Source organism: Fusarium coffeatum (assembly GCF_003316985.1).
Source record: "Fusarium coffeatum strain FIESC_28 chromosome Unknown BRIP53273_contig_52, whole genome shotgun sequence".
Lineage (NCBI taxonomy): Eukaryota > Fungi > Ascomycota > Sordariomycetes > Hypocreales > Nectriaceae > Fusarium > Fusarium coffeatum.
Window position 1 is genome coordinate 694 of NW_022157849.1, and position 21,215 is coordinate 21,908.

General features: G+C 49.8%; 4 protein-coding genes across 4 annotated transcripts; 2 read left to right on the forward strand and 2 right to left on the reverse strand.

Annotated features, from left to right (window-relative positions):
- Positions 1 to 3,749: 3,749 nt before the first annotated feature.
- On the forward strand, positions 3,750 to 5,560 carry FIESC28_02356 (uncharacterized protein; the record flags this gene model as incomplete). The annotated part of the gene is made up of 2 exons (XM_031156505.1): positions 3,750 to 4,477; positions 4,534 to 5,560. The coding sequence occupies 2 exons, from the start codon at positions 3,750 to 3,752 to the stop codon at positions 5,558 to 5,560; spliced, it is 1,755 nt and encodes a 584-aa protein (XP_031019379.1).
- Positions 5,561 to 7,804: 2,244 nt separating this feature from the next.
- On the reverse strand, positions 7,805 to 11,106 carry FIESC28_02357 (uncharacterized protein; the record flags this gene model as incomplete). Its single annotated transcript, XM_031156506.1, has 2 exons — positions 7,805 to 10,831; positions 11,020 to 11,106. The coding sequence occupies 2 exons, from the start codon at positions 11,104 to 11,106 to the stop codon at positions 7,805 to 7,807; spliced, it is 3,114 nt and encodes a 1,037-aa protein (XP_031019380.1).
- A 2,108-nt stretch (positions 11,107 to 13,214) lies between these two features.
- FIESC28_02358 (uncharacterized protein) lies at positions 13,215 to 15,129 on the forward strand (the record flags this gene model as incomplete). The annotated part of the gene is made up of 2 exons (XM_031156507.1): positions 13,215 to 13,377; positions 13,430 to 15,129. The coding sequence occupies 2 exons, from the start codon at positions 13,215 to 13,217 to the stop codon at positions 15,127 to 15,129; spliced, it is 1,863 nt and encodes a 620-aa protein (XP_031019381.1).
- Positions 15,130 to 16,907: 1,778 nt separating this feature from the next.
- Positions 16,908 to 19,393, reverse strand: FIESC28_02359 (uncharacterized protein; the record flags this gene model as incomplete). The annotated part of the gene is made up of 2 exons (XM_031156508.1): positions 16,908 to 18,062; positions 18,116 to 19,393. 2 exons carry the CDS (start codon positions 19,391 to 19,393, stop codon positions 16,908 to 16,910), a joined length of 2,433 nt encoding a protein of 810 aa, XP_031019382.1.
- Between the last annotated feature and the right edge of the window lie 1,822 nt (positions 19,394 to 21,215).

The following is a 21,215-nucleotide window of genomic DNA, read 5'->3' on the forward strand; positions in this document are numbered from 1 at the left end:
AGAAACGGGGCCAGTCCAGGACTCTCGATTCAGCCGAAAGAAGAAGCAGGGAAAATCAAACGCCCGGGCCATTCTGAGTACTCATCTTGAATGAATGTCGTGCTCGTCTTGTCTTGTCTTGCCCTTCGGCTGTCCGGGGTGAGGCTGGTTTCTTCACCTGTGACCAAAGACGGACGGACACTCGAACGGTTCGGTTCGTCTCAGCCGCTCGCTTCCCCAATCAATACGCGCGTTGCCCTGCAATACCTCACTTATACTCGGTACCGTACTGTACTGTAATTCAAACCTTGCTTCATGGGTACCTTCAGGAGATGAACTCGTGATCACCTTCTGCTCGTCATGACCGGGTCTGTAATTATCTACCTGAACCCGTCTGCATCGTATGTATCGTTCGCTACCGGATAGCGGGATTCTCATTCTTCTCTCCCCCTGCAACCCAACCAAACGGCTACTTCCATCCATGCAGTGGGTTTGGAAGCAAATTGCTTAGAGAGTTTGGGCTCTATAACCCCGCAAACAACCTTGTAGCTTCATCTTAAAGCATTATTATCGTCTACGTACGTCCAAGGTCATAGCATCTTATTCATTTACAACAAGGTCATGGGGTTGCACATTCGATTCTACTTTTCCCCTGTGGAACTTGAAGGCGCTTTGAACTTGAGCTCTCGGCAATGCTAATGCTGGAGAAGCCTCCAAGTAACCTGGCTTGCTTACTGTGGAGTTTTTGGCCAGTTGGTTTGTAGAATATCACATCACGTTGCATCAACTATCAAAGGTAAGATGCGAACAGACTCTGTTGCTATATCCGTAGACCTGACTGGTTCATTGTTTCGCCGGCTATGCCGTGAGTTTAGGCTTCCTGATATGTGTCCAAGAGCTTTTGAATGCTGAGAGACTGAATCAGTGGCAGGGCGGTTCGCAAGCCAAGGGATGAGTTGTACTCTGTATTGGGTTATCGTGATGTTTACGGTACATGGCTGGCTTGCGGTATTGTTGGAGAAATGCAGAAGGATTATATCCGAAACAAAGGCTTCTCGATTGACTCAGAATCATTATCTAAAGCACATGTGTTGACGGCACATTCCCGATCGACACTCATCATTGGCAAGAAAAGAAAGAATGTGAGTGAGTATTGCTTTGCTTTGCCTCGCTTCCCTTGGATTTGATCTTGATCTGGACCAACATACAGATGCGCGGGCACGGCACTTACCATGGCTCTGTTCAATATTTCTGCAGATGTCTCGACATCCCTATTACGGTAATGCAGTATAATCACAGCACTCAGACTCGCTTGCGCCCCCATGCTGGCTTGAAGCCCAGGTTTAGGACCTCCACGCTTTTGAGAGACACTCCCCCCACGCCCCCCTTCTCTAATGCTTCTCATCTTGTTCTACAGAGGAGGATGTTGTGATACTACAATCAAGATGCAATTACAAAGCGACCTTTTGCAATTGCAATGGCGTGGGTTTGCGTGCAACCTCATGTGATGCCATTTATTGGTGTATCTGACCTGTATGGCTTGATAGGTAACGAACTGTCTGTTGCTTTGCAGCACTGAGTTGAACGGGAACCCCACGTCTGGGGTAAAGCCATATCTGAGTCTTTCCTACTGTACCCTGTACTTCCGCTTTGGCCAGAACCTCGACCTTTTTACATGTCGATAAGTGGTAGCCGATACCTCCACAGCTTCGAAATCGGTGTCAAGCTCAAAGTCGGCTGAGACAAAAATGCACGATACGTGCCTTTCCCCTCAGGGTCCCCAAAAAGACGCCATCGTTTGTTACCTCAGTGGCACATCGCTGCTGCAAGCCGATCAGTCATTATACGCAACCGTGGACGCCTTTTGCGATATATGCTGTGTAAGACATGAATGAGCCATAGGCTAGCTTTAATTCGAGATAAGCAGTATTTCTCCCTTGGTTTCGTCTAGAGAACCGGATGTTAATCAATGAGCTTCTTGCTTGGACTTTTGTCGCCATCGTTGACATAACTCAACATACCTAGACTGCAGCATGCATATACGGTAGATAGCTACCTACTACTTAGTACTTACGTATCTAGACCTTATCTGCGTACAGTAGCAGTACGGGATACACTATGGTAACTGGCTAAACACCAAAAGGGATTGATGTGCTGCTCGCCAAAGCATAGAAACTTGACCGGCCCTGCAAGCTCACTTTCTTGCATTGACCTGGGGCATGGCATATCTTACTATACAGCAAGCTACATGCGAAGCTGGACTGGGGAAGTTGCAGGACCCCCCAGATGAAGATGGGATCGGAGACTGGGAAAGTTATTGGACCTGAGCAAATCTCCCGTCTTCACCCGCCAGTCGTAACCCAGATAGATACACCTCCAGATACCCTGATGTTGTTGTGTACAGTACATAGCTGAGGAGGAGAGTTACAGTGCAGTTCAACCTCATCACCTCAGGATTGCGACACTCCCTCGACCGTTGAGCTTCCCTTCGTCAACTACCGATGGTTCTTTTTTTTGCAATCGCAATCGCTTGCTCCCTGATATCATTTGATCAATTGGCGAATGATTCTCTATTGATACGCCCTCCAGCATATAGTACAGTACAGACTTTTTGACAGGTATTTGCTGGTCTTGGTCTCAAGGTGGAAGTCTTTCTGTACTGCACTTTTGCGTGTTATCGACTTGTAGTCAAGTCGTCTCAAGAATTAAGGTGGTTTGGTTTGGTTTGTGGCTTCTTATCTCCCCCGCTCTCCCTTCCTGCCTTCCTTTCTTATTGATTGCCCTTTCCTCAAGTCCAAACCCAAATTATTCCAAAGTACTCCGTACCTACCCATCTAACTTATCACCTCCCGTCCCCTCATCTCCCCTCCTTCTCTATTTATTCATCATCTCTTCGACCCTCAATGTTTTGGTATTCAACTTTTAATTCTTCTTCCTGTTCTCGTCCTTGTCGGTACTTGTCATCCTCAAAGCCCGGGGAACAGTAACCATCACCCACCTCGCTAGACACCCACTGTAACCATCTGCCCAATACCGTCGTAGCGGGCGCACGTCTCCGCTATCCGGCCGGTGACCGAAGTGCCAGTGCAGTATCCGTACAGCGCAGTAGACTACTGTACAGACTCAAAGCAACAAACCACCCAGAGCGGATCAGACTCGAGTCCCCACGATTTTCGTCACCGCAACTGGGTCTGGGGAGGTCTCAGTCGCTCCAACGCCACCACGCCTCGACCGGGTTTAGCTCATCCCTGGCCTGCCATCCATCGTACTGTACGCCAGTCTCCATATTGTACACCCCCGACCAGAAACCAAAAACGAAAAAAGCCCACACCCACAACACCAACAAGCACCGGGTTACGCTACGTGCTCCTCCGGTACGCTAGAACTAGCCCCAAACAGAACCTGTCCACCTGCCCCAAGCCCAAGGACCCCGGCTATCGCCTGCTCTGCTTTACACACAGTACAGGGCCCCGTCGGCTGTTAACTTAGAGAGGTCGACACTGCACCTGCTATAAGCCTGGCCCCCCACCCACATTGCCAAACCCATTCATTCTACATATTCTCTATACTCTCGTACCCACGCTGGATCTTCGCTCTACCTTTACTTTACCATCATCAATATATCTCTTTCACCAGCATACCTTCGACTTCTGGTCTAGTGTCGTCTCGCTTGTACTCATGAGTCTCTAACCTCGACTCCATCAACTTCACCTATCCCTGGTGCTCCGGCATTGAAAAACATCCTAACGGTTCTTTCTCCAATCTCCATCATGGCTGTCGTTCTTCAGTCCGACGACAACGGTTACTTTGCCGGCTCCGGTCTACGACGCTCACACTCACAATCAAACTTCATTTCATCGACTTCACCATTTTCCACCTCCTCACACTTGAGCGATCATTATAACCCAGCATCCAAATCTTACGCCGAATCTAACTCCTCATCTGCTCCCTCATCTCCCCGTACAGTCCACGCCGATTCCGTTGACCTTTCGTACGCCTCAACCCCCGCCACTAATCTCTCTATTGCATCTGATTACGACGATCCCATTGGCCTTGCTGAATCACCTGAAGACCACTTTATGTTTCCTTCCTTTGCGCAGGAGAAGTTCTACGTTCACCAAGATATCCGCCCCGAAATCCACCACGATGACAACCTAGAGCCACCCCCCAGTCCTCGAACAGGCGACTCTTACACTGTCTCTCCTGCAGAACATGAGAACCCCGAAGAGGTATCTGAGGATACGTCAAGACCCGAAACACCTGAACACGAAAAGTCCGAGCACGCAGAGGATGACACTGCAGTCTCAAGCAGACCTTCGCGACAGGTCGACTATCTGTCCCACGAATGGAGAGAAGAGGATATCTGGTCATCATGGCGATACGTCGTGACTCGACGTGGAGAATTTCCCAACAGCGCTCGATTGGAAAATGCTTCCTGGAGGACATGGATGAAGGCCAAGAACAACCTCAAGACCATCTCTCCCGAATCCCTCAACTGGTTTGTCCCCCACGCCATGTATCCTCTGAATATACTGAAATACTTACATCTCCAAGGCTCAAGGACTGTGATGTCACCTGGCTTTACGGCCCGCTCCAGTCAGGACCCAAGAACATCCACCCTACCCACACAGAACCCTCCAGTGTGTCGCTATCTAAGACCGACTCACTTGTTAACCTTAACAAGAAGCCCATCTTGAAGAAGCGAAGCATGTCTGAAGTTATGCTCCAGCGATCACTGTCCACGGCCTCATTATTGAAGCAAGCCACAGCCGCTGTCAAGGCCCAAGAGACACGAGGAATTCTTCGACCCCACCTTGGCCGTTCCAACACGGATTACTTCGCCTACCCTTTTGCATCACGTCGACTGAGTGGAGACAGCAGTAGCGTCGCTCCTTCAGTTGAGTCATCAGGTGTCATTTCGCCCAGTGCTGAGCGAAAACACATTCATTTTAACGAGCAAGTCGAGCAGTGCATAGCCGTTGAAATAAAGGGCGAAGAGGAAGAAGAAGCAATCGATGACCACTATGGCTCTGACAGTGATTCAGACGATGGAGTCATGATGAAGCAGGTCAAGACGAAGAAGAGGCCTATTTCCCGACGTAAGACTTTGAAGTCAAAGCCTGCAGCTGAAGGAAAGACAATTGCCATGCTTCCATCAACGACACTCAAATACCGCGAGGACACTCCCGAACCACGAGAGACTGCCATGAAGCACTCTAGGAGTCCGCTCATGTCCCCTTCTTCGTCACAAGAGACCCTGCGACCTGCCAAGCAGTCTGGAAAATTCTTTTTCGGGGAGGAGGACCATGATGACGGCCTCGACGATGCGTTGTTGAGCCCCCGCTCAGGGTGGGCTTCACCACCTAGTGAAGGTATCAATGGCGGTCTAAACAGATCCATCTCTTCAGGCAGTCTCTGTGAGGAGCCTGCGGGTATGCGACGCACGCCATCCGGTATGTTTATGCCTTACGAGGAAGGCGACATGCAATCCGGAGATGGGATTTTTGGCCGCGTTATCGACACGGTCAACACCGCCCGGGACATCGCCCACGTTATCTGGAACGTGGGATGGAGGAAGTAATGGTTATACACGCGTTCGACTTTCATTTAGCGACGCAGTTCGAATTTGAACAAGCACAAATGCTTGTGGCTCACAATTAGTGAGTTGACACGACGCCATGACAAAAATCAACAAAAGCGCTTCTATATAAAGGGATTTTCAAAGGTAATTGGCATTGACCTGTCATTATACCGCGACCATTACAAGTCAAGGTCTTGTTAGTCGACAACATGGCCTAGTCACGACGACATTTTGGAAAGCGGAATAGGATTTGCATCTCTATCTCTCAATCACGGCCTGTAATAACGGAATGGGCCGAGACAAAAAGGCTAAAGAAAAGCAATGTACTTGTTTTTGTGGACGGGATCTGGGTGGCTGTGAGGCAATCCTCACAGCAGGGGGGAAGTCAGTCATCTGGCCAGGCATTTTTCCAACCAAAACCGCAATTATTGGCTATCAGGCCTATCAGTAAAGGATCAACCTGCCCCGTGACACCCCGGCCCCCGGACTCCGGCTACAAAGTCAGGGCGATGGAAACGGAGCATCGCGAAGGTCACAGGCCCGGTGGATATTCGGCGTTATAATTTTTCGTTCATGTCTTTCTTTTGTGGCAAGGGCTTTTTTTCTTCTTCATGATATCCCATAGGCAAGTGGGTACTACGGATCACAGGCGGCCTCGGGCGGCTACGGACGGATCAGGAAAGGCAAGGGCAAAGGTATATGGGGTCAATTGATTTTTTTTCGGCGACTACGGCGACTATACGGTACGGCCAAGGCCATGGAAGGGACGGATTAAAGAAGAAGAAGAAGAAAAGAAGAAGAAGGACACAATCGGCAAATGGCAACAGGACCGGATCTTCAGTGCGTTGGTGTATTCGTTGTACATACAGACAGGGAATCGGATTTCGACGTACACACGCGGACCGGACTGAATCAAAGATACGTTGCAAAAAAACAACACAAAAGCATGTTATGATACAATAATACTCTGTTTACATCATGTCGTCAATTATCGGCTTTGGCCATATTAGATCAGTTACATCATACAAAGTTCAGTCACCCATCCAACTGAGATCTGGAGCCGGTTCATTTAAACTAGGGACGAATTGCCTGAGGTTGGTTGGTACCTTGCTGATCATCCAGGGCCCTTGATTTTTCTAGTTCATGTTTTACAGGTCGCCGTTGGACAATTTCGCCACAATTCAGGCGCAGGCAAAAGCTCTTTGCGGGCGAATGAGCATGAGCATGAGCATTTCGTTTACGTTGATCGCCAATTGACGTGCAATGCAAGTCTTAGAAACTGTTGGGGAAACAGGACACGGTCTGGTCTGTTCTCTTCTGGCCGCGTGACCTCATGCCGCGTGCCCTAGCAAATTGCCGCAGATTCTATGCAAGTGTCCATGGAGTATTGAGAGTTGAGTCGCCGGTTGATTAATTGGTGATATGAACACTTTACTTGTTTTGCAGCCAAGACAAGACAAGACAAGACAAGACAGGACAGGACAGGACAGGACAGGACAGGACAGGGGCAGGGGCAACGGCTGACTGGAAGCATGTCGTGTGAGTGAGGCTATTAGCCGAGGATGTCATGTTGCTTACTGTGCTGTCTTAGTGTCGTACAGAGAGCGAGGAAACGTTTGACGATGGTCATTCGCGACATGCAACATTGGCATCGATGAGGATTTGGGAATTTGGTCATTCTATAATTGGATGATCTACGGTACATCTCATGCTTTTGTTTTCCAAAACTCTTCCAAATCCGATATGGTATGTGTAACAATATTGTACAGGTGATAATACAGGTTGGTAGGTGACGTAAATCGGGCAAGGGGAGATCTACCGTTGAGTTCCAGTGTTTCCCCCCTGAGAGTGATGGTTAATAATTGTACTGTACAGTGCGTTTTGCAGCACATGACTTGGATGGACAAACGTCAGGGTTCTGACAATCAATCCTCTAGAAGGCAACCCCATGTTTTCTGACGCAGGGGGTGACACGATGGGATGTGCAAAAATGCGGGGGAGAAATGAGCGACTCCAGTACTCCACGTCAATCGACGGCCAAGCGCTGTGGTGTGCTGTGATATAAGTCGCCAGAAACAAAGGCTAGGAGTGGGCAGGATAAAGTGCAGCATGTAAGACAGAATCACCGCCAATCTCGCCCACGATCCCGCAAGACATGCCGTTGCCTTCAAGGCGGTGACGCTCAAGCTCAGAACTTTTCTACCCCAACAAAGCCAGTGTTCGAGAAAGACCCTGCGGCGTAGCTCACGAGGCCGGGGTTGGGTCCGGGGAATCCGGGGAGAGTGCCGGCTGGCTAGTACCCTCTAGTTCGGTCTGGCTATTAGGATTGGGATGGTGCTTGAGTGCCTTGACGAAGATATGCCGAGAGTGAACATTGACATCGGTCAGCTCAACATCGAACTTATCCCCCACTCTGATGTCTTTGACGAGCACGAGACCGTCGATGCCCTCAATGGTGAGGTTGGCCGATAGGTCGAACATGTCTAACCGGCCAGACACGCCCTGCTTCCAACGGGCAACAACGGTGAAACCCAGCTGCTTCGGCAGCGTTTTCTCAAATTTCCAAGCACGCACAAGCGCCATCAGTACCCATTCATTGGTACCGCGAGATATAGTGCGGGCCATTTTCTCCCTCATACGCAGCAGGGAAAGTGTATTGGGGAGTGTCTCTTTAGTGAAGGGCAGGATCTCATTCAAGTCATCAGCTTCAGAATCTATACTGCGCTTCATGTTGCGCTCATGTGCCAATGCCGCGTGGATTTGCCAGTGGACGATGAGGTCGGAGAAGCGGCGAAGAGGAGAAGTTGATTTGGCGTACATGTCCAGACCGAGCATGAAGAATGGGCCAGGCTCTGTAGACAGTTCAACACCGCCAGTCAAACGTGATATTTCCTGACGCTGCGCCATCGATGGTGAAATGCCCTTGTACAATAGAGGATAAATCTCCTTGGTGGTGTAATCGAGGAGTTTAGGCATGTTCTTCGCTGAATCCACGTCCCGGCGGTAAGGGATATGGATCTTGCGATCGTAGCACCATCGAGCAGCAATCTCACCAGCAAGTACCATTGTGTTGGTCACTACGGAGGCGCCATTGGAGTCGACGTAGCCAACCTTGATGTAGGGATCAGCTGGTAGGACCTTGGTGCCTTCCTCTTGCTCCAGGGGCACATCATCAATCTTGACAGTAACGGAAGTGTCTCCTAAGAAGATCGGCCATGCTCCCTTTTTGAGATTTCTCTTTCTGATAGCTCCAGAAAGACGATGCAGTGTTAGAAGATCTTCCTTGCTCTTATCATCCAAATCCTTAGTTGATATTATGGGACGGTTTGGTGGAGTGCCTGGCTTGTCAGGTAGCTGACCAACAACAAGAGTCTGATCCGACTTGACAGGATATGGAGGTTCTTTGCAAAACTTGCTGACATCCTCTGGGTCCAAGTATTTGACAATTTGCACAGTACCTGGCTCGATCTTATAATCGAGCAAATCTCCGTTCTCGTTGATCTTGGCACTGAAAGTGAGAGTGGGTCTGCCTTGGGCAAGAGAATATTGATCGGCCAAGCTCTCTGACTTGTAGTCTCCGGAGTTATCCAGCTCAGCTTGACGGGGAAGCATAGCTTGGAAGTGACCAGGAAGATAGATGTTCTGGGGGATAAGTTCCAAGAACCGACCCAACTCAGAGTTTGGTTTGATTCCTGACGCTGGGTCGGCTGCATGTATATGGATCCAGAATTCGTCAGGCTTCTCTGTGCGTTCCAGAGAGATGCCATCATCGATAAGCATAGTCTCAGGGGCATCAATGCAGAAAATAGTGTCATCGGCCCAGTCTCTCCTGGCACCCTCTGCGATGTCTGGCCGAATTGAATCCTCGAGACTGGTGATGGGTTCTCGAATGAGACCACCTCCGCTCTGTATCTTGACTTCAGGGAAACGGACCTTGTATCGTGAAGGGATCTCCCATGGAGGGATTATGCCCAGCTCCTGCAGGAATGTCCAGGCGCAAGCCTGATCTAGTCTGGTATCCTCATATAGATCTAGTGCTCGTAGCAGAAGAGAGCCATCTGCGTGAAAGTGAGAAGAGTCCTCGAAGAGATGGTAGCTAGCCCACCATTCCAGAAAGCGAATGAACTCAGCATGCTTCCTGGACCAGTCTGATGTCTTGATGGTCACTCCTGATGTAGGGGCGAGGATACCATGGGGCGTCCACGAGCGTTTCTCTCGATTGGCAAGAACAATCTCTCGTGCTTTCAGGATGAATGCGCCAAGAGGCGTCTGTGCCAGGTCTTCTTGCGACATCTTGCCCCCCGTCTTTCCTAGGAAGTGAACGTACTCCCGGATCATAAGAGTTACACGATTGATCATCATGAAGTCTTGGTAGGGGAAGATCTCGAAGAGGTGGTCTCTTCGATGAATGTCGGCAGAGGGGCTCACTGGTCGGAAGACAAAGTCGTTCCGCAAGAGAGCAGTGTGAACAGCGTATAGCACAGGAGGAGGAAATATTCCATCCTTTTTGAGAGATGCGGGCAGCAACAAGTCTGCCAACTCAAACAAGCTGAGATATTTGGTGGTCTTCCCGTCCGATACCAAAGACCTAGCTCTGTCTAGATTGTTGAGACTGGCCTGGTAGGCCTTATCTGCTTCCCAGATGAACTTCTTCATCTTGGTGATCAAATGGGCACCGATGTCTCGACCAGGACCCTTTTCTTGGTCGCGCCACTCTTCATACTGATCAGCAGTGGCATTCGCAGGTATTAATTCAAGGATGGGTTTCAGCTCTTTTGCGGAGACGAAGTTGGAGACAGAGAAGATGGCAGAGAAGCCCAGACTGATAACCCAGCGGCCTGAGTTTGTATAGAAGTGGTGCCTATTGCCGAATTGACCCAGGTATATGCCGAATAGAGGTGTTCTTGAGCCAGGCTGTTTCATTTCAACAAGATCGCCAGGTGACTGGCTCTTCTGCCCAACAGGGGAAACTTCTGCATCATCATCAGTGATGGTCTCGATACCATCAACCATGCCTACTGATTCCGCCTTGAAGTTGTCCAACTCTGAGGATCCAGTAGATTGAGGACGAGTGACGCTGTTGGTTACATGTGACCAGAATGAAACATCTGGCATAATGTGAGTTATCTCTCTCTCAGGATCATTGTTAGCAGTCCACTCCCGTAGTCTCTGTCGAATCGGCCTCTTATCTCGAGCAGCTGACGGCTGAGGCAAAGACGTAGGGATGTTCTGTTGACCGAATGCATTTTGAGGCTTCTTTTCAGTTGAGTACTAGGATATTGTTAGAAAAATGATATTTCAAAGTGACATTTAGGGTAACAAACTTGATGCCTACTCAGAGACTGTACAGACGAAGCAAGCGATGACCGCAAGCCATTACGGCCGTGAGAAAGGCATCTCCAGCAAACATAAGACCGACTTGACGACCTCAACATTTTTTACGATGTTTTAATCAAGACTTTTTGAAGAGAGTCGCCCCCTTCAAATTCTTCGAGGTCGACGCGCGAGGCTGAAAATTTTGCCATTGCCGTGTTGGCGATTTCCATAGTCGCGATGTCACATGACACAGTTCTTTCCACTTTAATTGAAGTCAACCAGTCATGCATTCTACAGTCTTTACCTATACCAACACGTTGTTTACAGTGAATATTCCTCGACTGTCAAGTACAACCATCGTGATCGAAATTAATTGTGCAACCTTCATCTCTCGCCCTTTGATGCATTTTTTGTCGACTAAGCCAACAACAGCATAGCGAAAGGGGGTTGACTGTCAGCTACTCTAGAACTGTTTGTCGAGGTAAATAAGCGACGAGTACAATCATGGGTTGACTAACTTAGCTGTCGGCCAGTAATCCCCTTTTAAGGAGAGTATCGAATCAAGACCTTCTCTAATCGGAAAAGGTGTTCTGACCGCCGAGAGCCAAGAGGCGCGTGAGATTTCTTTTCATTTACCAACGAGATGATTCCGACAGGATCGACACTGGCAATCCCCCTCTCCGAGCCGCTTGCTTGCCTGCCTATTGGTCTACAGTTTCACACCAAAGAGCGGGCAGCAAAAGGAGTCAATAGGCGAGGACAGGATAAGAAAAACATTTATCGCTTAAAGAACCGATGGATACAGATACAGGCAGGCCTGCTTCTTATCCTCCTGCGAGAACTTCTGGAAAGTCGAGAACACCATGCGATGTGACGATAAATACGAACGCAATCTAAGATTGGGATTCAAGGATCATGTTATCATACTACACGACATTAGGCCTAGGCTTAGGTTGTTTCGGCGCAGCGCAAAGACCAGACCGACCGACAAGCTTTTGCCCCAGCTTTGCCAGCTAAACTATTGATTTAATTCCCCGCAAGACATTGTCTGTGTTGTACAGAGTACTTTGGGGGTGGCTTGCGAACGCCAGATTGACCTGACTGATAGTCTGATGGTCCCATCACCGATTTGATATGACATGGTCGCTAATTAACCCAAAACTGGTGGGCAAAAGTCGCTGCACGTCACTAAGAGCCCCTGGATTGGATGGGTTTCTCCCAAGACCCAAGTGAAGCCACCCCCGCTAAAAGCAAATTGGGGCCGCCAGGACTTTGGCAGATGCAGGAACAAGAACGGAACAGGAACAATGGATGAATGTCTTGACCCCACTCGCCGACGAACCGACTGATTCCAAGGGATTGTGAGACCCTAAAGCGATGATTTATATGAGGATCATTATATATATGACACTGACTTATAATCTGCAAAGTCAAAGCGGTCACTACAGCACAAGGAACAACTGCTAAAAGAGATGCTAGAGACAAAGATCAGTATTTCCGAATCTCCATCCTCGAGTTTCCTCATCTCAAGCCCTTTGGCTGCAATCAAGTGACCAACCAGCGGACAAAGAAGCCTCATCCTCGAGATAATATCGCTTCACAACAGGTCCCCTAAGTAGAGGTAACCTCAATCAGTACATGATTGGCCTGGGCCCCATTCAGCTCCCCAACGAGTCCAGTCTTGTTATTTGATGGCATCGACAACGTGAGCAAATGCCCCTGGAGCCGGTCGAAACCACGAGATTGCATCGTGCCCCGTGCTCCACACCGTCCTCCTTTTCGTCCAGAAACCCCGGCCTTAATACTGGGGGGTTCTTGAACTGTCATGGTAATGATGTTCGGCATTGCACCAACGGTCGTCCACTTTCGGGACTGGGCGACTGACAACCCCAGCTCATTTCATGAGGCACAGACAGGGCACATGGACATGGGGCCAGACGGGTACCTGAGTTTTGGCGTTTGACGCCGATATCTTGCATCGTCTCAGGTACCTTCAAAACCACTTTTCTCGGTTAGGTCATCTTGTGTTAATGCGATGGCCATCTGGGCACTGCAAGCCAAGGCCCAGTAGACCAGGTCGCAAATAGAGAGACCATAAATGATCTTCCTTTAATACGCCGCTCTTTTCCTGCTCTTGCCTCTGATTTTCTTCTTCCCTCACGGTTCTGTCCTTCGCGAATCTAGAGAGCACCTTGTTAAGTTAATTTTCGCTTTCGTCCCCTCGTTTTCCGTATATCCTCATTACCGCTTCACTCTTTTAGCGGGCATTCGTTTTCTTGACCAACTACAAATCAACTTGTTTTAAGTACTTATTTGAATTTCGTCCCTTGTTTTCAATATGAAGGGAGGAATTGCCGCCGCTGCCGTTGCGGCCATGGCCACTGGCGCCCAGGCTGCCCTGCCTCACCACCGACGTGCTCATGAGCTGTTCCGTCGTGGTGGAGAGGTCTGCGTTCCCAGCTGCACCACCATCTGGACCACTTACTATGGCGAGCCTACTCGTAAGTATCTGAATATCTCTGTACCATGACACAGACATACTGACTGATCCAGTTGTCCCCAACCCTCCTTCGCCTCCCAAGCCCACCAAGCAGGCCATCACTACCCAGGAGGCTGCTAAGCCCAAGCCTACCACCGCTTATGAGGCTCCTACCACCAAGGCTCCCGAGCCTGTTGCTCCCACCACCACCAAGGTCGTTGTTCCCATCCCGACCCCTGAGGAGTACAAGTGCCCTACTCCCGGCACTTACACCTTCCCCGCTACCACCATGACTGTGACCGAGTCTACCACCGTTTGCGTTGGCGAGACCACCAAGGTTCCTGCTGGAACTCACACCATGGGCGGTGTCACCACCATTGTTGAGACTGCTACCACTGTCACCTGCCCTTACGCCAAGGAGACCGAGCACGACGGCGTCGTTACCAGCGTCATTGAGACCACCACCTACGTCTGCCCCTCCGCTGGTACTTACACCATTGCTCCTATCACCAAGACCTGCGAGGAGGAGACTGTCATCGTCTACCCCGTCCCTACCAGCTACGTCCCTGGTACCTACACTGCTCCCGAGCAGGTTGTCACCGTCACTGAGACCGACTTCGTCTACGTCTGCCCCTACTCTGAGTCCGGTGTTCCCGCCACTACCGAGGTTCCTGCCACCACCAAGGCTCCTGAGGCTCACAAGCCCCAGCCTCCCAAGGAAACCAAGCCCGTCTACGAAGCTCCCGAGCCTAAGCCCGAGCCCCCTAAGGAAGAGAAGCCTACTGCTCCTACCTACGAGGTTCCTAGCCAGGTCCCCGAGGCTCCCAAGCCTGAGCCTACCAAGGAGACCAAGCCCGTCTACTCCGCTCCTGAAGCTCCTGCCTCCACCAAGCCTGCTGTCGAGAAGCCCTCCGAGGCCCCTAAGCCCAAGCCTAAGCCTTCCAACCCCGGTAACCTGAAGGGCGGAAACGACCACTACGGTATCACCTACACTCCTTACGAGTCATCCACCGGCAAGTGCAAGGCTGGCGACCAGGTTGACAAGGATATCGCTGCCCTCAAGGAGGCTGGTTTCCAGATCATCCGATCCTACTCTACCGACTGCGATACCCTCAAGACCGTCGCCCCTGCTTGCAAGAAGTACGGCATTGACATGATCGTCGGTGTCTTCGTCAAGGCCTCTGGCTGCACCTACGAGACCCCCGAGATCAAGGAGCAGGTCGATGCCCTCGCCGAGTGGGCCCAGTGGGATCAGGTCAAGCTCTTCACCGTCGGTAACGAGGCCATCATGAACAACTTCTGCTCTCCCAAGGAGCTCGCCGACCTCATCACTGTCGTCAAGGAGAAGTGCTCTGGTTACAACGGTCCTTACACCATCGCCGAGACCCTCAACATCTGGCAGCGAGAGGACGTCAAGGGCGCCATCTGTGGTGTTGTTGATGTCACTGGTGCCAACATCCACCCTTACTTCAACGCCGAGGTCACCCCCTCCAGCGCTGGTGAGTTTGTTCAGGGCCAGCTCGACCTTCTCAGCGGTATCTGCAAGGGTAACGATGTCATCAACCTGGAGTGCGGCTGGCCCTCTGCTGGTGAGTGCAACGGCTCTGCTTGCCCCGGTAAGAAGGAACAGGCCGAGGCCATCAAGTCCATCCGCAAGACCTGTGGTGAGAAGACCGTCTTCTTCTCCTACGAGGATGACCTCTGGAAGGAGCCCGGTGACTGCAACTGTGAGCGCAGCTGGGGTTGCAAGTCTTCCTTCATCGGTGGTTACTAAGCCACTCTGAAGGATTTTCTGTTTTGATTATGGCATACTCAAGCGTCCTTTGTACGATTCAACCTTTGGAATATGTTGAACTGTTGTATATAATCAATCCATGACCAATAGCGCCCGACCGTTCACTTCTTCGCAACGATGTTCCTCTCGCCTTCATCTAGTGACACATTCTATCATCCACGATATCCTGCAATATGCAATTTTGCGCTATCGCAAGCATCATGACCAACCAAAACTGGATAAGGCCGGGTTGTTGAGGACGACATTGATGAAACATATTTAAATCTTTGTTCACTTGGTATACGAATTTTAGTTACTTTGTCACTATTCTAAGGGTGTTATGTGTAACACTACGGTATATGCGTCTTCACGGCTCTTGAGCGAAGGGAAAGCGATTGCCTTTTTGGGGAGATGATCTCTATGTATGAAATATACTATAGCTGGGCCGTCATTTTTTGACCTGCTTCATAATACTTTAATTCATTAGTCTCTTCTAAATCTGCCTGTCTTAAAATATATCAACTTGAAGAAATCATGACCTTCAGAATCTCAACTCCCGCTCGAACTGATCAGTAAACAACAGTCATGGTGGCAGTAACTGCCTGCATGAGATCTGTGTACTATGTGGATGTACGAAGGCGCCTGGAAATCAGCGGCGTGTGCATATATAGGTGAGACATACCGTCAGCCCACTTTCCAATCACTCGGGGCTTCTAATCGGGACGATGGTAAGGCTTGGCGATAAAGTTACTTGATGACATATCTGAACCTTTGGAAAGGAAGGGAGGCCGGACACGGTGATGTGTCGTCACAGCTGAACAGGTAGGGAGGGACGCATTAGTAGCACATCGCTGATCTGATAGATGTGAGGTATGAATCAAGAGCCGGGAATTCGATTGTGTTGTTGGCCGTCTCATATTGCATCTACTATACTGCATCTTTAGCATCTCGAGCCTTGAACAGCAGTAGCAGTATACATTGCAGGGAAAGGCGAATTGAATACCAGAGAGAAGTTCCCTCGCATTCTGGCGGTCAGGTAGTCGACGGGACATGGCATATTTGGAATGACGATGAAACCCTCATGTCTCGGAGCTTGTGCTGATCGGTACTCAGCCATCACCGGGTTCTTTACGAATGTCTCAGATCTGAGCGTGTGAGGCGCATTGGATAATTGAGACTAAGATAACGTTGGTCATGAATATTCGGAATATGACATTTCAAATCACATTGGTCAAGCTGGCGATGAGATTCGTATGGGTTCTTAACACTTCTATTCTCCAAACTGTAGGATGTTTAACTGTAATCTGTTGTCCATGACATTCCTATCCCGTCCATATATCCAAATTTTCCATACCAAGCCATGCAATGAACCCCAAGACCAAATCTATAGTATGCATGTTGTTGAAAGAAAAAGAGAGCAAATTCCTCATCCTCGTACTTATATCTAATATAGTCTCAGAATAACCAGCAGTACCGCTAGCCCCAATTGAATGTAACAAATAAAACAAAGAAAACCGCTAAACAATAGCATAACAAGCAGCCTCGTAGCTGAGGGGTGATATTGCTTGTCCCCTTAAGCGAACCATCATTGCATATATATAAGTGGCATGCAAGAAATGGATGAAGTCATAACAAAAGGGGTATAATAATAATAGAAGACTGCCACAGAAAGATGGGAGTGACCACCAAGACGCAGTGAATATAATGATAAAATCTGAACCATGGATGAATGCTCCGGATTTGAAGATGAGGAGAGAAGAAAAGGGAGATACGACGCTTCAGAAGATGGGCAAAGCGTCTGTTGATATAGGTCTGCGTTGGCAGGGTTCACCAAGATGTGAGTATTCATCGCTTCGATAGCGCCATTGATCTGTCGCATGGTCATGATAACGGCGCCACGAATTGCGGAAGTAAGGTTCAGGTCCGAGGCCCGATCGTTCGAGCTGGAGTAGACCACCGCGATCTCGGTCGCTCACAAGCACGTTGAGATCTTGCCCATCGTTCGTGAACGCAACGCCACCGATCTCACCAAAGATGTCCACGGTCTGCTTCTTTCCAAACGTTTGGGCATTGATGATGTTGACATAATCAGCCTCCTCAGCAGCGACAAGGACTCTTTCGCCGCTGCCAACTGGGGAGAAACGCAAATTTCTCACTCCAGCCATCTCAGACCTGATGGTGCACAAAGGCGTGCTCACTCCCCTCGAATCGCACCAACGGCGAGCATCCCAAATCTTGACACCCTTGTCCTGAAAACCGGTAGCAACTGTCCAGCCATCGTCAGACCAGTCGCAGGCAAACCCGTAATCACGATGTCCAGACAGCTCCTGCTGGATCTCGCCAGTATCAGCATCAGTAATGAGGACTTTGAAATCGTCCCCAACCATTACTCTCAAACGGCCGTCCGGGGAGATGCGTGAGCAGTTGAGCGGGAACCGATACCTGCTCTGCATCACGAATTGCTCTGTATTTAGATCCAAAAGACGGAATCCATGGTCGTTGCTTGAGATGGCGGCTACGGGCCCAGAAGATTGCCGAGGCTTGTAGATCTGAACATGATTGGTGATACCGCCCATGTGTTCGGTGATAGTCCCTTCAGAGTAGTCTTTCTTGTCGTCAGACTCTAAGCTTTTCAGGTAGTATTCGCCGTTGAATGTCCCCGCAAACAATGCCCCGTGGTTCGCATCGAGGGTAGAAACAAGAGCTCCGAGGCCAGTTATGTGATTATTGTGGAGGGCAAGTTCTGTCTGTCCAGAAGCGAGATTGATACGGTTGACTCCATCGCCCCGAGGGTAGTAGACTTGTGACATCGATGGACAAGCCAAGACACTGCGAAGCTGAAAATGAGCAAGATAGACATCCTGACGGATGGTGTATCTCTTGAATCTCATAAAACTCTCAGAAGGGGGGATATCAACATCAACCATATGAGGCTAAGCAGGTTAGCTTTTGAAGTTGAGAAAACGTAGGGAAGTAGGTTACTTACGCTCCATCTGTCTGAGCCCTCCTTGTTGACATAATTCTTGAAAGTATCATTGCGTCTTTGGCGTGCATACCTCCGAGTGGTGTTCATGGACTCCCAATCCAAGCCCTGCATATCACAGCGATCGCCAAGAAGGTCGTCGTAACCAATCTCACGAGGATTTTCGCGTGCTTGTCGACGAATGTCTTCTGGACAAGGCGCGTTTAGTCGTGGCGCAAGTGATGAAGAAGCAAACCGAGCCTGATATGCCCAGTGCCTCAGGAAATCAACCAAGCCCAGGTTTTCAGACCCAAACATAGACGGGTTGGGATTGCTGATAAACGGAAGACCGATAGGAGTCATCGGTTCAGGAGTTTGAGTTTGAGGCGGCTCGGCCGCGTTGTCGCCAGGTACGATGTCCCATGGCGCCGGTGGTGGAACGGCATCCATGATTAAACCGGGATCGGCTACGGTGGATGGTATGAGAGATTGCGATAGATAGTTAATTGGGCCTGTGACGGGGGCTGTCCCGTCATTGTCCTCTTCAAGTAGAGTATGATGGTGATGCGATGGGTTCTCAGGTTCGCTGAAATTGTCGTCGTTCAAAGGGGCGCCTCCTTCGCTGTCGCTCATCTCAAGGTCATAGTCGACGTTCTGGTATTGGGGAACGTAGCCAGAATGTAGATCGAAAAGTGCAGATGATGTCCCAGGATCTTCAAGCTGGGGAGCATTAATGGAAGCTTCTGAGTCGACGTCGGTGTCTTCGTCTTGATTCTGGTCCTGGTCTAGGTCGGGATCGGAATTGGAATCAGGCTCGGGGGTTTCTGATTCGGAGTTGTAGACATTGATATACGTATTTGACGTGTATTGGGTGTAGTTTTCCTGATGTATGAAGCCAGAGCTTGTAAAAGTAGAATCGGTGGTTCCTACAGCGAAGCAAGTCGCATTGGTGGCGGCGATAGCGGCAACGGAGTCGACTTCCTCAGAGAGCGCATCTGTCATGGGCGAATCGATCACAGGCTCGGGAAGGACATAAGACTGCTCGGGAGTGGAGATGGGAGCAGAATTATACTGGGACTGGCCCGTGTGAGTCTGTGAATATGTCTCGAAATCGTGAGGGGCGTTGTCGATGACAGTGACGATATTGATGGATTGGGAATGATCGGTCTGGAAAGCCTCATCCCACCGAAGAGCCTCGACGAGGTTCACAGACGGATCAATAATGGGTGACGTTGAATCTGCAGCTGGCGGAGGAATGTCGAGTGAGCGGTTCTTGGACTTGTTAAGGGCGGCTCGGCGCATCGTGAGACCAAGGACCAGCTCGACGATGGAGCGTAGGGGAAAGCTGATGTTTTTCTATAGTGGGATAGCCCTTGGATGAGTGGCAGAAGGCTTCTGCATACGGTATGGTCAAGATCCAAAAGGGGGGCTGAGGAGGCCAGAGAGGCTTGGATTCGCTCGCGTGCTAGAGGCGTGTTGGCGGTCTAGCAGATTGGCAGTTGTTGCTTTTTAATAGCGAGACAGTTGTCTCTGATTTCAAGACGATGGAAGATGGAGGGAGGGGGCGCTCCAGGCTAGAGCGGCGACAGTAGAGACAGTCAAAGATGGGCTGCAGATCGAGGTGGACTGCAGTGAATTAGACTAGACAAAGATAGCGCGTCAAACTGTCTGTCGTTGGCGTCAACGGTTGGCAGATGAGGCCGAGGAGCGGGTATCGATCGTGTCAAAATTATGCGCGATGTATAATACCGGGTGGTTTGGAGGTTATGTACTTTGTCCGCTAGTTGTGATGCCTACTACCGATATTCATACAGCATATCGAGACGTAATGCCAGCAAGGGTGCAGCCAACAGCCCGGGCATATGGGGTACCTATAATGGGAATGCAATGTTGGAAGCAGCAAAGAAGAAGGCCTGAAGCAAGGGTCGGTTAGGTTGCGGCGAAGCAGAGTCAAGTCAGAGTGTCAGACTGTCATGCGATGTGTTCGGAGTGAGTGAGGAGGAGCAAACAAGCGGAGGGAGGAATGCGGTATAGTTTTGTCGAATATGAGAAACCCGAGGTCGACATGATAGATGATGAAACTCGACAGCGCGTGGGCCTACTAAAAGTTAAGAGAGGGCGAGCTAATAACTTAGTTGAGCTAACACGGTACCTAGCCCGTAGCCACAATAAAGTGCAGTGCAGTCCCAGCAGGAGAAACACCTAAAAAGGCTGCCCGCATTTAGGTAGGTCAGGTAAGCTAGGTAGGTACGGAGGGATCGACTCCGGGAATCGCCGCGGCTATTGTAAGTTGAGAGAACAAGAAAGAGTGTACGGATACAGTACCTAGATAGGATATTCGATGTGCCTTGTTTCAGCCTTTCGCCATTGATGGTCGAGTTGTGGACAAAACATCAGCTGAAGCCAATGGCGCCGCCTCTTTACAAGCTGTGATGATGGCAAGAAACTGTACACTACAGCGGCAGGAGTGAGTGCAGTGCAGAAGCTGAGAAGTTACAAAGCAGGTGGTCATCCCGGTGGAGTGCCGGTATGGAGCGGAGCGTGGGAAGGAAGGATCCATGGGCGTGGGTAAGTCCTACGGAGACCAGGATGAATACTGGAGACAGGTGGTTTTTGGGTTTCGACAACCGAAAATACCCTTACATAGACAGATAGTTAATTACCTATCTGTGCATTAATTTCTTTTTCTCCGTAGAAAGGTCATTTCAGACTGACGATATGAAGGAATATACAATAGATAAGCAGTTATATGATAATAACAGATTCGGTCGAGTTCTTGACAATAGCCATCCATCAGCAATAACGGAAAGAACAAAGGCCGTGTCTTCTTTGGGCCTTCCCCCCCTAGACGGGCGCTAGTGATGGGGTCGATCTGAACGGCAGGAGCGGGTGTGCGGGTTCGGGTTGGCGCGCGGCACCAGATCAAGGAGCACCTACCTTACTTCTGTAGGCACCTAGTAGGAATGGATATCAGGTACGGATACAGAAATTGCTATGCCTGTTGATATTTGGTGATATCAAATCAAGCTCAACTCCGAAGCCCCTGTCTTTGTTTTTGATTGATAGCCTATCTACAGTACAGGCAGTAAGTAAAGCATGCATGCAATTCTATGGGCATCTACTG